Genomic DNA, 15,899 nt, shown 5'->3' on the forward strand with positions numbered 1-15,899 from the left:
AACATGTTAGCTGACTTTTCGTCATCAAATACGCAATATTGTGCTGATATAGAATCCTAGTTTACCTCATTTCTAGATGCCTAGAGGATACGAAATTCCCTTTACCAAACCCTATAATAATGGCTAGGGGTCTAAGAAATGGACTTGGTACCCCTTAATAAAGAGTAGTTGTAATTTAATTAAGAGTTGAATGACATCCTGGCATGTAAGCTTTGTTTTGGGATCATGCTAATCTCAACTGTATCACACCAAAATTAGCTCATTTCTCATTGACATACCACTTAACTTTCCATTATTTTATCCAACTGTCTAGACATTAAACTAGGTAGAGGTATATGTAAGAGGAAATATTTCATGGGATGATGTTACTTAAGAGACAAATATTCTACACAAAAGGAAAAAAAATAATACTTTCTCCCTCCGTTCTTAATTAGTGGTTGTCCTTACTAAAAATAAATATTCCTTAATACTTGTCATTTTCATAAAAAATCAAGGTATAATTAGTTGTTTGTTTTCACCTTTATCCTTAGTACTAATAAATATGGAGAAATATTAATATAATGCAAACGAAAATCATGAAACAAATGAGTGTAATTTAGTCTAGTTGATGCTTTTTTAAATGTGTGCAACTTGAAAAAAGTAACAAAAACTATGAGCAGGACCTATGAGATTCTCTTTACTTATGGTCTGACCACTACAACTTTTGAAGATGGGAAAGCACTCAAGATCTTCTCAAAATATTTCATGATGTGTCACATCTAATAATTTTTAACAGGACATAGTATTAATAATGCTACAGGCTGATACATTTATTCATTGGCCACATTCTGTTTCAGGATGAGAGAGAGATGGACCTTTCGAGAAAGAAAGAAAGAATGAATGCTGACTGAGCTGTATAATAAATTAACGACTAGTCCAAGTCCAAGCAAACTAACTGATGCCGCCGTCGTAAGAGCTGATTCCACCTATTATGATGTAATTAGGTTCGCCTTGGTGTACTAAAATTTCCACTATGCATAGAGGGTCCGGAGACCACAAAACTGAGTTGAAGAAGCTCATAGTACAATGAAAAACCAAATGTTTCAAGCTCCACCTGAATCCTGATACAGAGAGCAGCATAGGTAAAATGCCAGAAATAAAGAGGAAAAGTTGAAGAAGCAATAACCGGTTGGATTTATAAACAATGCAGACAATCCATCGGTACAAAATTCAAATGCAACTTGAGACTTGAGAGACACACAGTAAGTTCAATGCTGTGTCAGTAGCATGACTATTAGCAACCACAAATTTCCTCAGGAGAAATCCAGAAGCTAAGCACCAAAATAGAGTAGACAATTTGCAGATGTGAGGTCTGCGCAAACTTAAACGAACGAACTTTATGCATCTTTCTTAACTTGCAGTGACAGAGAACTAGATGATTTCTGACATCTAGAGACTAAGAATACCGGTGACTGTATAGCTGTTAGTACTTTTGAAGCCCCTTTCAAGTTGCTCCTTGACAGAGCTGATTGCTCTTGAAAAGAAAAAGATTCAATTTTCAGCCAATATTATTGAACTCAAGAGAATAGACAAAAAAAGCATAGTCCATTCATTAAGACACAAAATGAACCAAACAAGGTCTACACCAATCACGGAAATTTTTCTGCACGGTTTTAAGCATTAAGATAACGGTATAACTAAAAACCCTGAGCCGGGGGTCTATCGGAAAAAGCCTTGCTACTTCTTCGGAAGTAGTGGTATGGACTGCGTACATCTTACCCCTCAGACCCCAGTATGTGGGAATACACTAGGTTTGTTGTTGTTGTTGTATAACTAAAAACCCTCTCACTCAAGCATACCTCAATTACGTTGGCAATTTACTACAACAAGAAGGAAAAAAAGAAAAACAGGCCTCCACAAAGAAATTTAAGAAACCAAACAATGTATGAGATACAGAAAGAAGTATCACAAGGCTGGTGTACCTCAGTGCAATTTAAACTCTGAGCTAGGCAGCATAATTCCGATGCGAAACATAAACTAATCATCCAGTTTGAACAATTAAACAGAATACAAACTGCTGTTCGCCCTCGGTAGGACGTTCTCCATGCTGTCCTTCTTCAACTTCTGCTATGGCACTCTTCCATGGTTTTGTTGAATAAACATATGTCACATACTAAAATAAAAAGGAAAAGCAACTTTGATTGTTTACCTTCGAAAAATGCCACAAAAGCCATTCATCTCATCTTTAGTGCTGATGACTAATACATTATTTTTGCTCTTCTCTTCTTGATCCAGTCATCCTCCTAACAGTCCTTTTCTTCATCCTCATCTTCTTCAAATTCATCCCTTCCAAGAGCCTCCATAAACCATGTAGCAGCAAGGGGGATGATTTTGTCCTGAATTATCAAGTTGCTATAGGAGCCGCAAATTGAAATATCAAATTCACCCATTCAATATGGCACCATGCACGTCGACGCTGTTGATTAGATTGACTGTTATATGGACATCAACAAAATCCAAAGCTAAGAAACCAGCAGCAACTGAGCCAATGTCGTATTTTTCCCATTAGATTCTGGAGGCCTTCAGCCTGTCAAGTTACATTTGACATACTTATGAAATCAGGTCAAGAAAATTTTGAATCACATACAGAACAATTGAACAAAATTAGAGCTATGTTGCCCAAACTCTGCAAAAATGTAGACAGGCCTGTGTCTAACCTCCAAAAGTAGTGCATTTTTTGAGGATTCGATATGGGTACGGCAACATAGAATAAAAGTTGTTGAACCAACAACATCTTCATTATCGTCATCATCATCTTTGCCAATTTGTTGCTGATTAAGGATACGGACTGATTATGGGTTTAGCATCTTTTGGCCCCGTGATTGAATTCCCTTTCAGGATCTTGTGAAACGTTTACCAGTGGATACCATTAAAATATTGCTCCTACAAGACATCCCACATCAAACCAACAAACAAGAATAGGATCATATGAAACAAAGCTAAGAAGTTAAAACCTACCCTATGGCCTTCTCTGATATATGCTCATCATCATTGATCATGTGATGGGTTTTTGTAAAGACGGGATTCTTGAGAAAAGGAGTTGTATCAATAAAAGAAATGAAGCTTAAAAGCCTTTAGATCATCAATCCTGCACCATTTGATATATTGAGGTAATTCAAAGTTTCTTCGTCATGCTGTAAGATCTAAATCAGAAACATTTGCACTCAGTTAAATGATTGGTGATTTGAACCACAAAATATTTACATTATTTGTTATTTACCTCCTCTGCAGATATCTCATTATTCTTCATTGCAGTCCTCCAGAAGTTGAAAACATCTCTCTGCACCAAAATTTCACACCAATAACAAAGTTGAAGCCTACCAATCAACATGCATGGATGAGAGAAAATATCCAATAAATAACTTTAACCATATTCGGTCTTTTAATGCTCACCCTCATGGGGGCTTCATTAATACCCTACACTTCGATAGCCCCCATTCATTATTACAGATCTGTGTGACACATCCGCAAAATTATAAAACATGGAAGGGCAGCTAAACTGTATGCCATTTTCTCTGTCTGGAAGAGAAAGAGCTAATTTCAACTCCAATAAAGATATTCTTCTTACCTCTATATTCAATGGTTCATACAGGTTCTAGTATTTAGCTTCAAGTGCAGACAATTCCTGGAAACTTTGCTTCAAGATCATTTGTTGGTTCTACATTTAAAAAAATCATGTCAAGTCTAGTCATCCTTTTACAAGAGGAGCAATTGAAATTAACTCAAGCATATAAATATACCAGCATATAGTGAAAAACTTAATCCACGTATCATATAGTTGAACTGACCAGTTTGGTCCTAGAATTGAAGCATCGTGTTGTTGTTGTTGTCATTAGCACTATTTCTGCATATGAAACTACCCCCATAGCCCCGAATTAACCGTCATATTTCTGCTGTAGGTAGTCACAAAATTGAGTGGAAAATGGAAAGAAGAAATTCTACACTAATAAATATCTTGTCATTCTATTATCAAAACCAAGACTTTTCTTTACAGCGTCTACATGATTTAGGATTGATGATCTTGAATATTTGGTGAATTTATTGCTCTAAAAAAATCATTGTAAATGGATTGCATCACGGGAAAAGCTTAATTCATGTAGGCAATGAATATAAAACATTCTTACTTCCTATACAATTGAGTAGAAGAAAATGTGTTGGAAACCAAAAAGAACAACACGGGAAAGAAAAACTTACCGAAATTCTTGAAAACAGATATTTAATCCTGATTTCTCTTCTTTTTTTTCTCCAGGTCCTTTGCATTGTTTGTTTCTTCTCATCTGCTCGCTTCTCTCATCCACATCACTTAACCTGATGTGTCAAGAGAGAAACCAAAAAATAAAGAAATTTCATCCTAGAGAAACTTCTAAATTTTTCAAGAATCAACTCTGCGTTGTCTTGCGCCATCTGCTCAACCACCATTCTGTATCATTTTCTCCTGATTTTGAAAAATTCAGGATAGATATAACTAAGGGTGGTTTCTTTTGGAGTGAATCCTTTATCTTTCATCTCTTCAAGTAACTTTTTTAGCTCACTCTGGCATGACAGTCTCAATGCCCTTTCAAGCTCCACCCTTTTTGATAGATTAGACCACCCAATTATTAGTATGTCGTATGTTGAAGAATTTGGTATTACCCCTCTGACTTGCATTTCGTGCAGTAGTTCCTGGGCCTGTCTCATTTTTCCCACCTTTGCAAAGTCAAAGATGAGTACATTATAGGTACTAGTGCGAGGAACAAAACCTTTTGTAATCATCTCACAGTAAAGTTTGATGGATTCCTGTTTATTTTCAATTTTCCCATGGCCAGAAACTAAAATGTCATATGTATAAGCATTAGGGACAAAACCCCTTCCTTTCATTTCATTGAACAATTCAGCTGCTTCATTCATCATTCCAACAGCTGACAGAGATGCTAACATAGTGTTGTATGTTGCAACATTAGGAGGAACTCCTTCAGCCAGCATCTCAGAATACGTTTTGAAAACCTTCTGAAATTGGTAACTTTTGCAATATCCACGTATGAAGGCATTATAAGTAATAGTATCAGCTGAAAATCCTTTTTCTCTCATATTTTCTAGTACTGGCATTGCCTTTCTGGTCATCCCTAGCCTGCATAAAACAGCAATAAGAGTGTTGTAAACAGTCTGATCAAGCTTAAGCCCCATTCCTACAAGCCGCTCATGCATTATCAGGATTATATCTGCTCTTCTATGGCTTGAAGCAGCATCGAGAACAATTTTGTGAATAGCTGGTGAAAGATGAAAACCAATTGTCACCACGTCCATTAACAAATCCATTGCTTTTTCAATATCACCAACTTCACAAAGTCCTTTCACCAATATATTACAAGTGACTGAATTAGGCATTATCCCACAGCTCTTCATTTCACCCCAGAGTTTGACAGCACTTTCCAGCTTCCCCTCTTTGCAGAAAGCATTAATTAAAGAATTGAAAGTTTGAATATCTGGAACTAGATCAAGTTTCCTAATTTCGGCATAAACAGACTGTATCTCATACTGGCCGATTCTCAATAATCCGTTAAGCAGTACATTGCATGCTATTGTGTCAAAGCATATTTTTTTCTCTTTCATCTCTTCGACCAATTGAAGAGCATCTGACTCCTTCCCTCTTTTAAAGAGTCCATCCATCAATGATGTGTAGTTAACATTATCAGGTGACAAACCCTTAGATACCATACCCATAAAAAGTGCCTCCGCTTCATCCATTTTACCCAGTTTTTTCAAATTATTCACAAATGTATCTAACAAGAATTCATTCTCCTCAACACCATTCGACTGCATTTCCTCATACAGGGCAAGAGCCACATCATGTCTACCAGCCTTAAAGCAGCCATCAATCAGGGTATTATATGTGAAAACATTAGGGCTAACATTCATGCATACCATTTTCCTCATTGTTTCCATAGCTGCATCAATCATTCCACTTTTGGCATAACCATTAATTACAGAAGAAAATGTGACAACATTGGGTAGAACACATTTCTGTTCCATTTGTTGCAGTAAAAGCTCTGCACTCTTTAGGTCACCAGATTTAAAGTGCCCATCAATCAATGCAGTATAGGTAATATGATTTGGAGTTATGTTAGATTTCAAGAGTATCTGAAACATGTCCTTTGCCTCCCTGGATCTTCCAACTTTAAAAAGCCCATCCATCAAAGAGGTAAACAAAACAACATCAAAGGACAATCCTCTAATCACTATTTGACTTTGAAAGTTAGCAGCAACTTTTTCAGCCCTATTTTTGTACAAGTAATGAATAAAAATAGAGTATGTCACATGATTAGGATCCACACCCACTCTTCTGATCTCATCAAGAAGTAATTTGGCCTCGTGTAACCGCCCACATTTACATAGGCCATATATAAGGGAATTATAGGTAACAATATCACAGCAGAAGCCACGCTTTTTCATTTCTGCATATGCAGCAAATACTTTCTCAAACTGAAACCACTTAACATATTTACTAATCAACGTGGTATATGTAATAGTATTTGGTTCTAAGCCCAAGTCTCCAACTACCAGGCCCTTATTTTCACCATCATCATTGTGTTTTTCCTCATCAACGGCATAAGAGTCCAAGAGCTCATCCTTGATATATTTTACAGCATAAAAATCTCCCATTATGCCAAAACCATTAATCAAAGTATTACACGTAACAATGTCAAGTGATAAACCTTCTCTCTTCATCCTCTTCACCATCTCAATACCACCACTCATCTCAACAGCCTTACGATATCCATGAATTATAGTGTTAAAACCGACGTCTTTACCAACGCCCCTATCTCTATCACTCATCATTTCCATCACCAATTCTGCATTATACAAAAGACCCTTATCACAAAACCCCTTAATTAATACATTACAAGTGATAGTATCAACAAAAATACCCCTCTTCAACATATCAGACACCAACCCAAATCCCATTTCCACTAACCCAATTCTGCAAAAACCCCATATCAAAGTGTTATAAGTAACAGTATCACTTTCATTCTCTTTGACTAATACAATAGCCTCTTCAATTCTTCCAATTTTACAAAGCGAATGCACGACTACATTGCGAGTGACTACATTGGAAGCAACTCCAGAAGAAAGCATATCGGAATACAGTAAAATTACCTCATCAACCAAACCTACAGAATTGAAATGACTCAAGAGACGGTTCCAAGAAGGAAGGTCAGGGACAAGATTGTAATTTCTCATTGAACAGAAAGTTTCCTTGGCTTTAGAAAGGCGGCGGCAACGAAGGAATAGGTGGACAAGTGTGCAGAAAAGCGAGGTGTAGAGGCATTTCTTTCGATCAGTTAGCACTGGCGTTGCCGATGAAGAGAATGGGCGGCATATTCCGAGCTGTAATAAGCTCTTTGTTCTGCGTATCAACTGTTTGATGAAATGCCGCTGTGAGTTCATTGTCACGCAGTTGCCACTTGCCACCATTCCCGCGGTCGTATATGTGGAGCCGTTAATTTTCCGGCACTTCCCCGCTCTAGTACTCCAATCGCTCAATTTTGACATATGTTTGACTAAATTATTTTACTTACTTCAAACAACTTCACATATTTTTTTTTTTCATTTCAATTCTCAAGTTTATACTAATAGTAAAATAATTTTTTAAAAGAACAAAGATTTTAATTCAATTCGAAATTAATTTAAATTCAATTTATATATTTCAATAATGTGGGATGTGAGGCGGATTTTACTTAGCGTGAAATATAAGCTCTATATATCTTTAATTTTTAGTACAATAAAATAATGTAATAATCAAAAATTATATAAAAATACATTAATAATTTTGAAAAAATTTAAAACATGATTAACGAAACTCATACAAAACAAAACTTCTAACATCATTTTATAGATAGAGATGTACTAATATAAAAATTATTATTAACTCTAACATCTTAATTTTCAAACAATAAAAAAGATCACAATTTTTTAAAATATATGACTATCATATTGTGCCTAGTCCCAGGTAATTCAGGCTTGACTATAGAAATCCTCACTGCTCCATTCAAACTCAACTCCTATCATCATCACACTAAATACGTGAATTGAATTTAAAAAAAAAAAAAAAAAAAAAAACAGACTTGACATGATTGTTTCTCATCTTTTAATGCTTATTTCTTTTGTCATTCGAATGTAACTATTTAATTATATTAAATTTATATTCTCTTCCATCAATCGAAAATCGAACAGAATAAAATAATAATGTAAATTGAAAAATCAAATCATACCCCTGCGGATACTACATACTAGTCAAAAGTTATAGTGAAGAACAACATACACACTTGAGATCGAGGTAAAGTTACGCATAATTTTTCTAAACTTCTTTTCCATTTTTCGTCAACTTACACATAGGGGACAATAAAGAGTAGATGAACGACAAAATTACAAGGTAGAGAATCAGAACCTCTTCAATTTTAAGATGAATGTTTAGTTAACCAACCATCCGAACTACTAATATTTCCTTATTCATCTGAACATAATTAATCACTCCATGTTAAAATCAACATCGTATGTCTTTCTGGAACAAATTTCCCCCGCTTAGTATAGTTTCAAAAATTTCCTAGCAATGTTGCCATTAGCACCATGAGGAAAGAACCCACCACGAGCATGCTCATTGCCAGTGTTATACACAATCCTTAATATCTCAGCCGGAGTCCGCCGCTGAGAGAGCGAATCGATATCGGCCGATAATATGTTAGTTGTTGTCAGATTCTCAGCACCAAGTTGCCATGGCACGAACAAGCCTTCCTCTTTAGTACCACACATTGCCAAACGGTTTCTTAAATTGGAAATGTGGATAGTGAACTCTGCCACAGTGTGTTTGTAGGGGTATACTACTTTTCCAGCTCTCTCGTAAAGGTACATTCTGATAATTGCATCTTGCCCTGATTCAACCCCTAATAGTCCTGCCAAAAGCTACAAAGACAAATACAAAATTTGAATTACTAATATCAAATGAATTGTCATGGTTTGCTTTTCGTGAGTCACAAACTATGTGAATTTTGATCGATATTTTAAAGTATATTTTCTCATCAAAATGACGTAAGAAAAAGTTGCAAGTGTATAGTTTTTTAATATCTAAATTTTAATCGCAAAATAGTGAGTTGATCTAATCTAATTTAGTTTTAAAAATCAGTCAAATGAAGATTAATTTGGGACCAGGGGAGTATCAAGTATGTTGCTAATTTCGGGCAGAGCGATATATGGTCAGTCGAGCATCACTGATGAGAAAATTATACTGTGCTTACAAGTCATTAGGTTTTACTAAATCTTGAATACTCTCTGAAAATTTGAGGATTCTCCACAGATACTTACCCTTTTTGTTTCATAGCCTTTGATGAGGGGATTCATACCAACATAGCCAACCAATGCAGCATATGGCAATGCATAACAAGACAACATGAAATTGAGACTATCCCTATAAGGATCAAATGGGGGTTCCAATTTGTAACCAAATGCTTCATCAAATAGCTTTGCAAAGTGATTAGCACTTAGATCCATCAAAGGTCTTGGGAAACCACCCATTTTCGATTTAAGTGCCCTACAAAAAAGGACCAAAAAAGATCAAATTAGTAATACTTTACCGTACCAATATATCTTTTAGTTATCTTTTTGTCTATACATTATCAGTGTATACAAGTTAAATTCGGATAAGAATGGACCTTAGATGACCAACTTCTTGCATAGCAAACTCAGTGATGATGTTTCTTGTAAAAAGATCAAGATTTGCTCTGTGGACACCAATTGGAGGAGGCCCTCCCATGACTAATTCTGGTGCTACAATATCAAGGCCATAACCATGTGTAGCCCACAAGTAATACTCAGCTTCCAAAAACTCCAAGTTCTCAGAGAATTGCAACAAGTCAATATCTTTTTTGTATACTGGGAGTCCATACTGTGGAATCCTTGTTGGACAAAGAAAATCTTGAGAATGGGAGATGCACATCAGCATGCTTGCCATCAAAATCATGAAAATTAAAAAATAGGGAGGTGAAGTAATTGATATTGTAGGCATTTTTGGTGTTCTTTTTTTGTTGTTGGTGGTTAATTAAGTTGTAAGGAAGATTAAGAGAGGAGTTTATATATAGGGATATTGGATACTATGAATTATGACATACTTAATTAGTACCAAGTTTTAGTCAATGTAATTTGAATTTCATTCAGTGAACACCTAATTAGTGGCTAACCAGAACAGTGTCAACTTTATATGCATGCCTTAGCTAGACTCTACCTTCCTCCAACCTATAATCATAAATAAGAAGATATACCAATAAAAATAGAAAAAAAGAAAATAGAAACCAGAAAAGGAACAAGAAGAGAAATTAAGACTGGAATTGTGTTAATGAGTAATGACATGAGCTAGATTTTCTAGGTTTCGAGTCAGATATTTTAATAAGGTGATTAAAAAAATATTAAGTGATCAATTTCTTTCTTTTTTTTTTTAAAGGAATTTCTACGTGTTATATTTACCTAATTTATTCAACTTATGTACACGGCATAATTTCGCCACTAGCTGGTCTACACTAACAACAACAACAACAAACCCAGTGTATTCCCACCTAGTGGGGTCTCTAGCTGGTCTACACTGAGTTCACAAAATTGACACACATACACACAAATGTGATTCAGAAGAATACCTTTTTTAAAAAAATGAAAAGGTAAGATGATCTAAGCCAAAGTAATTAATCAAAACATGTTTAGGAAATTAAATAGAACACTATTTCTTATAACTTTTTTTTTTTTTGAAATTCAGATTTTATATAAAACTGTGTAGTCTAAACAATTACGTAGTATTTGATTCCTGTTAAATTTAAACTCATCATATTTATCCACATGAATTAAAAATCTCTCAATTTTCATCTTGCAATTCATGAGTTAGAGTATTAAATTAAAGAGATTATTCTGTTGATCAATCACTCTAATTAGCGTATATGTATCTTCTTGATCATTACACTTATTTTAAGAATTCTATTTGTACACAAACTTCACTTCTGATTAACATGAACAAAAGAAAATTAGTAGTCGATAAACTTGGAAACTCTCCAAAGCCAATTGAAACTCTTGCTTGACAACCCTATAAAATTCCACTGCACCAGCTTTTATATTTCATCTTAATTAAGAGAGTTGCTACAACAATTTCTTTACTACTATTAACCATGGCAAAAAAAAATTGTGTTGTTACTTTTCTCATTTGCATTTTCCTACTTGTCAACTTAGCTTTTGCAGCTGAAAAATCTGATTCATTCTCAGATGTTGAAAGTGCTACTACACAAGCTAAGGAATTAGATTGGTTCTATCTGCCATGGTATCATTCATGGTTCCAGTCTCATCCATGGCCATTCGTTCATCCTCCAATGCCTGCTGGTGGTTTCCGTTCTCATCCATGGTCATTTGTTCATCCTCCAATGTCTGCTGGTGGTTTTCATCCTAGGTTTCCTTATCCATGGGCTCACCGTTATCCAGTCCCCTCTCCACGTAAAGACAACACAGGAAAGAATTAAGAAGATTCATTAATGAAGAGAAGTGGTGGATCAATGTCTTATAATCAAATATTTGTTTTGAATTAATTAGTATTTTTAAGATTCATTGTTCAAGGCTAGTTATTTTCATTTGTATGAATTTCCATTTTCCGTTCATATAGGAATATTGTTTGATTAGGCTTATCATGAAATAAACTTGAATTTTTGTTTTTAATTATACATATTTACATATAAGCTAGTTGATGGCTCTCTAGTCTCTACGACTTAATTTGAAAATGCAAACAATTTCTAGTTACACGTTTCTTGCTTTTTCATGCTGTTATTATTGAATTAGTTCCACAAACATCATTATAATTTATATTTTATAGTGAATTAGTGGACACTTTAATTTCTTATTTCTTTTTTATCCTAAAATAAATATATATAGTTGTTCAACAATTTTTTCCTATGATGTACTGTTTAATGTTGTCCTTAATCTATTGGATCCGAAAACTCTTGATTGCTTAGTGATGTTAAGGGGAAAAGGGGATCTGGAATATGAATTTAAGATGATATTGTTTTTCTAAAGGCTGAATAGATAAACAACCTCTCAAATCTAACATAATATTTCTTTTTGGCACTGTACTCTTTACTGTAATATCTATTTGACACTTCATACCATTAAACAACATGTTAATGTCTTAAGGAAATTAAATAGAACAATTTTAATTAACCCTTTCCACTAAACTATATTTTTGCTTCTTTTGATTAAAATTAAGACCGTACATATTTATTTTCCTTTATGAAATTCATTACTAATAGATAATCATTTAATTACTCTCATGACTTTTTCATAAATTCCCTAGCAATTTTTCCATTAGCACCATTAGCATAAAATCCACCAGGCAAATGTTCATCCCCAGAGCTGTACACAATCCTCAAATGTTCTGGGACACAATCCTCAGAATCTCAGCAGGTGTTCTTTTATATGAAAGTGGATCAAAATTAGCTGATAATACGTTACTTGACGTTCGACCTTCTGCTCCAAGTTAAAATGGAACGAATAAGGGTTCATCTTTGATCCCACAATTACCTAATTTATTTCTTAGTAGTGATACACGACAAGTGAACTCAGCCACAATAGATGAGTAAGGGGAAACTACTTCTGTTCCTCTCTCGTAGAGATACATTCTGATGGTTGCGTCTTGTCCTGATTCAACACCCAACAATCCTGCCAAAACCTATAAAAGAAAAAAATATATATACATATTGTAAGCATGAAAAAATGATTAATTTTGATTTTGTATGAGATACTGATTTGCACTTTATTTATTGGATGTGGATGGACTCAGGTGAGATAGAGGTAGATCTAAGAAATATTTGAGGGTGGTGCTTAGACATGACATGGAACAGTTACAGCTTACTGAAGACATGACTCTAGATAGGAATGTGTGGAGGCGCGTAATAAGGTGGGTTTAATGCATATTTACTTACCCTTTTGGTTTTATATCCATTGATATTGGGACTGGTACCAACATAACCAACCAATCCAACATATGGTAATACATAGCAGGATAACATGAAGCTCAAGCTGTCTCTATATGGATCAAATGGAGGATCCAATTTTAGCCCAAATGCTTCGTCAAACAGCTTCGCAAAATTTTTAGCACTAAGATCCAATAATGGTCTTGGAAATATGCCAACTGTTGATTTAAGTGCCCTGCAAAACAACCAAGCACACACATAAAAGGAAAACATATAATTGACTTATACTTGACCTGAATTATATAAATACTTCTCATCATCAATACATAAAACTTAGATTTTAATTTTTTGGTAATTTATTCCACGTGATGAATAATCGCATGAAGTTATCATTTAGCTAAATCATAGATAAAGTTGTGGTGGTAAAATTTTTAGTCAAGTTTGGGCTAATTATTGACACATTCATCTATGAATTCAACGCATATCAGCTTATTAACCCATTTCAGTTCATCAAAATATGGGTTGAAGTTAATAATTTTATTAGATACTAAAAGATTATAAAAAAATAATTAAAACTTAGTAAGAATCAGCCCAAATGAATTTTGACCCGCTTTTTAGCTTATTTCAACCTAATTCATATCAACGCAACAAACATTTGAACATGACATTGTCATTGACTTATCCATTTTTTAACTCACTTCATTTTAAGTGTCCAAATTTAACTTAACCCCCTAATTTATCACCTCTAGAACAAAGATTCTTTTATATTAACGGCCAACAAACTCTTACTATTATTGAAAGATTCAAAGGTGAAATTAATTACTAGAAAAATGAACCTTAGATGACCAACTTCTTGATTAGCAAACTCTCTAACAATGGCCTGGGTAAGTGGATCAAGATTTGCTTTTTGAGCACCAATAGGAGGAGGCCCAGCCATAGGCAAATTTGGTGCAACTACATCAAGCCCATATCCAAAAGACGACCACAAAAAGTACTCAGCTTCCAAAAACTCCAAGTTCACTGCAAATTGCATCTTGTCTAGGTCCTCTTTGTCTACTGCCACTCCCTTATCTGGGTAGCCTGATTGAAAAGCAGCATTTGTTGCATATGAAAATGATACGAAGAAAGTTTCACAGAGGACTATGTAAGTGACTAAGAAATAGGTAGGGGTTGACAGAAAAGCCATGTTTAATTTTAACTTGAACAAGAAATTGGTATTAAGCTAATGTAGAATTCAAGATGTTGTGGGAATGATAATGTTCATGTTGGTTCAATATATACATATAATATTCTGAAGTTGGAAGTTAATTCGGGAAACGCCAAAAACCAGATCCCTTTGATCAATGTTTTCTTCGTACGGAACACACCCTAGTGTTAACATATATAAATGAAGATATATATATATATATATATGTGTGTCATATATATATATTGTATCGCGTGATTAAAATTGGCATATCTATTGTGTTTTCTTATGTTCCCTAGCTACATAATAATAATATCAATGTCTTTTTTAGATAAGCTATATGAATTTATGTGATGGAGAATCTTTGTTCGACTGATAATGAAGCTATGCATCTTTAATAAAGGGTTGTCATTTTGAGACTCCTCCGATAAAAGATTACACTATAGTCCAAATAAAATTACAAAATATATATATGACCAATATTAGGACAATCATAACTCCACATTTGTCTGTTAAATATACATGTAACAATATTAGTACGATCACAACGCCAATTTTGACAAAATCAACACCTGAAGGTATAACAAGACATTGAATTTTTTTCGTTAAAAATAGGTCATGTTGAAGTACTACTTGTTTTCAATTTTCAATGACATGTTTTGATATCTTAAATCTCATAATTGTGGCAGGAAGTACTTGATGGCCGGCTCGGTGTTACTAGTCATCGTTGGAGGGGCGGTGTAAATAATGTGCAAAGTGATTCCTCTGTGGTAGCTTAGTCAGATGTTGAACTGACTTTAATAGATATATAGAATTTGTATGTGGATGAGCAAGCTTTACTTGTTGATATACCGCTGGATTTATGCCTCTTAAGTCATGTTGATTTTCTTCGTTTGTGTTCTTTGTGGCCTTTGATAGCGTGTACAGTTATGTGTTTATGTTTCTTGTACTTATTAAAATTTGCGCTTCTGCTTGTATCTTTTAGAAATGAAAACGGCACTAATCCAACGGTTTAGAATTGCAGTGTATATGTGCAAACCAAGAGTAAGAGAATATACATAATTAGTGGACAATAAAACTAATAAAACAATACTCAGTTAGATTCTGAAAAATATTCATGACAAAGGTAATTTAAGACTGCTTTTACTTTAGGTAGCTTAAGAAACAATGTATCACCTAATCCCCGCTGAGCGGCAGCATGGTCTGCTGCTGTAAATCAACACCCAACAATCCTGCCAAAAGCTACAAAAGGAAAATAATAATACTTTGTAAGCATGAAAAAATGATTAATTGACAAAAATATAGGCTACTCAATTTGCAATTCATTTGATTTAGGGAGTACATGATAATGACAGTCATTGACTTGTAGGTGCATCACCTACTTTGACCTTTTGAGTAGTTTGATCTCTTGGACAGGACATTGTCATTGACTTATCCATTTCATAACTCAGTTCATCCTAACCGTCCAAATTCGACTTAACCCCCTATCACCTCTAGAACAAAGATTCTTTTCTATCATCGGCCAACAAACTCTTACTATTATAGAAAGACTCAAAGGTGAAATTAGTATAGTAAACCTTGGATGACCAACTTCTTGAATAGCAAACTCTCTAACAATAGTCTCAGTAAGTGGATCAAGATTTGCTCTTTGGGCACCAATAGGAGGAGGCCCACCCATAGCCAAATTTGGTGCAACTGCATCAAGCCCA

At 34.6% G+C, this 15,899-nt stretch overlaps 2 protein-coding genes and 1 pseudogene across 12 annotated transcripts; all 3 read right to left on the reverse strand.

The window, feature by feature from the left end:
* Positions 1 to 701: 701 nt before the first annotated feature.
* Positions 702 to 7,660, reverse strand: LOC107839601 (pentatricopeptide repeat-containing protein At5g14770, mitochondrial). 11 transcript variants are annotated; one of them, XM_016683157.2, is made up of 8 exons: positions 4,234 to 7,660; positions 3,608 to 3,697; positions 3,260 to 3,319; positions 2,998 to 3,127; positions 2,697 to 2,922; positions 2,189 to 2,566; positions 1,962 to 2,103; positions 702 to 1,100 (listed from the first exon to the last, which is right to left on the reverse strand). In XM_016683157.2, exon 1 carries the CDS (start codon positions 7,567 to 7,569, stop codon positions 4,465 to 4,467), a length of 3,105 nt encoding a protein of 1,034 aa, XP_016538643.1. In that variant the 5' UTR covers positions 7,570 to 7,660; the 3' UTR covers positions 702 to 1,100; positions 1,962 to 2,103; positions 2,189 to 2,566; positions 2,697 to 2,922; positions 2,998 to 3,127; positions 3,260 to 3,319; positions 3,608 to 3,697; positions 4,234 to 4,464. The 11 variants fall into 11 exon arrangements, with proteins under 11 accessions (XP_016538643.1, XP_016538642.1, XP_047250659.1 ...); XM_016683156.2 differs by having other exon boundaries at positions 1,962 to 2,116; XM_047394703.1 differs by adding an exon at positions 3,828 to 3,895 and having other exon boundaries at positions 1,962 to 2,566.
* Positions 7,661 to 8,269: 609 nt separating this feature from the next.
* On the reverse strand, positions 8,270 to 10,310 carry LOC107879816 (desiccation-related protein PCC13-62). Its single transcript, XM_016726760.2, has 3 exons — positions 9,723 to 10,310; positions 9,376 to 9,601; positions 8,270 to 8,976 (listed from the first exon to the last, which is right to left on the reverse strand). The coding sequence occupies exons 1-3, from the start codon at positions 10,073 to 10,075 to the stop codon at positions 8,599 to 8,601; spliced, it is 957 nt and encodes a 318-aa protein (XP_016582246.1). The 5' UTR covers positions 10,076 to 10,310; the 3' UTR covers positions 8,270 to 8,598.
* Positions 10,311 to 12,359: 2,049 nt separating this feature from the next.
* LOC107879344 lies at positions 12,360 to 14,190 on the reverse strand (annotated as a pseudogene).
* Between the last annotated feature and the right edge of the window lie 1,709 nt (positions 14,191 to 15,899).

Source organism: Capsicum annuum, chromosome 8 (assembly GCF_002878395.1).
Source record: "Capsicum annuum cultivar UCD-10X-F1 chromosome 8, UCD10Xv1.1, whole genome shotgun sequence".
Lineage (NCBI taxonomy): Eukaryota > Viridiplantae > Streptophyta > Magnoliopsida > Solanales > Solanaceae > Capsicum > Capsicum annuum.

What these genes read in the sequence shown, in the direction of transcription:
- LOC107839601 (XM_016683148.2), bottom strand. Translation starts at nt 7,569, where the DNA reads ATGTCAAAATTGAGCGATTGGAGTACTAGAGCGGGGAAGTGCCGGAAA.
- LOC107879816 (XM_016726760.2), bottom strand. Translation starts at nt 10,075, where the DNA reads ATGCCTACAATATCAATTACTTCACCTCCCTATTTTTTAATTTTCATG. An exon ending in CAAGAAGTTGGTCATCTAAG is followed by an intron (nt 9,602 to 9,722) that starts GTCCATTCTTAT and finishes CCTTTTTTGTAG; the next exon opens with GGCACTTAAATCGAAAATGG. An exon ending in AAGGCTATGAAACAAAAAGG is followed by an intron (nt 8,977 to 9,375) that starts GTAAGTATCTGT and finishes TTGTCTTTGTAG; the next exon opens with CTTTTGGCAGGACTATTAGG.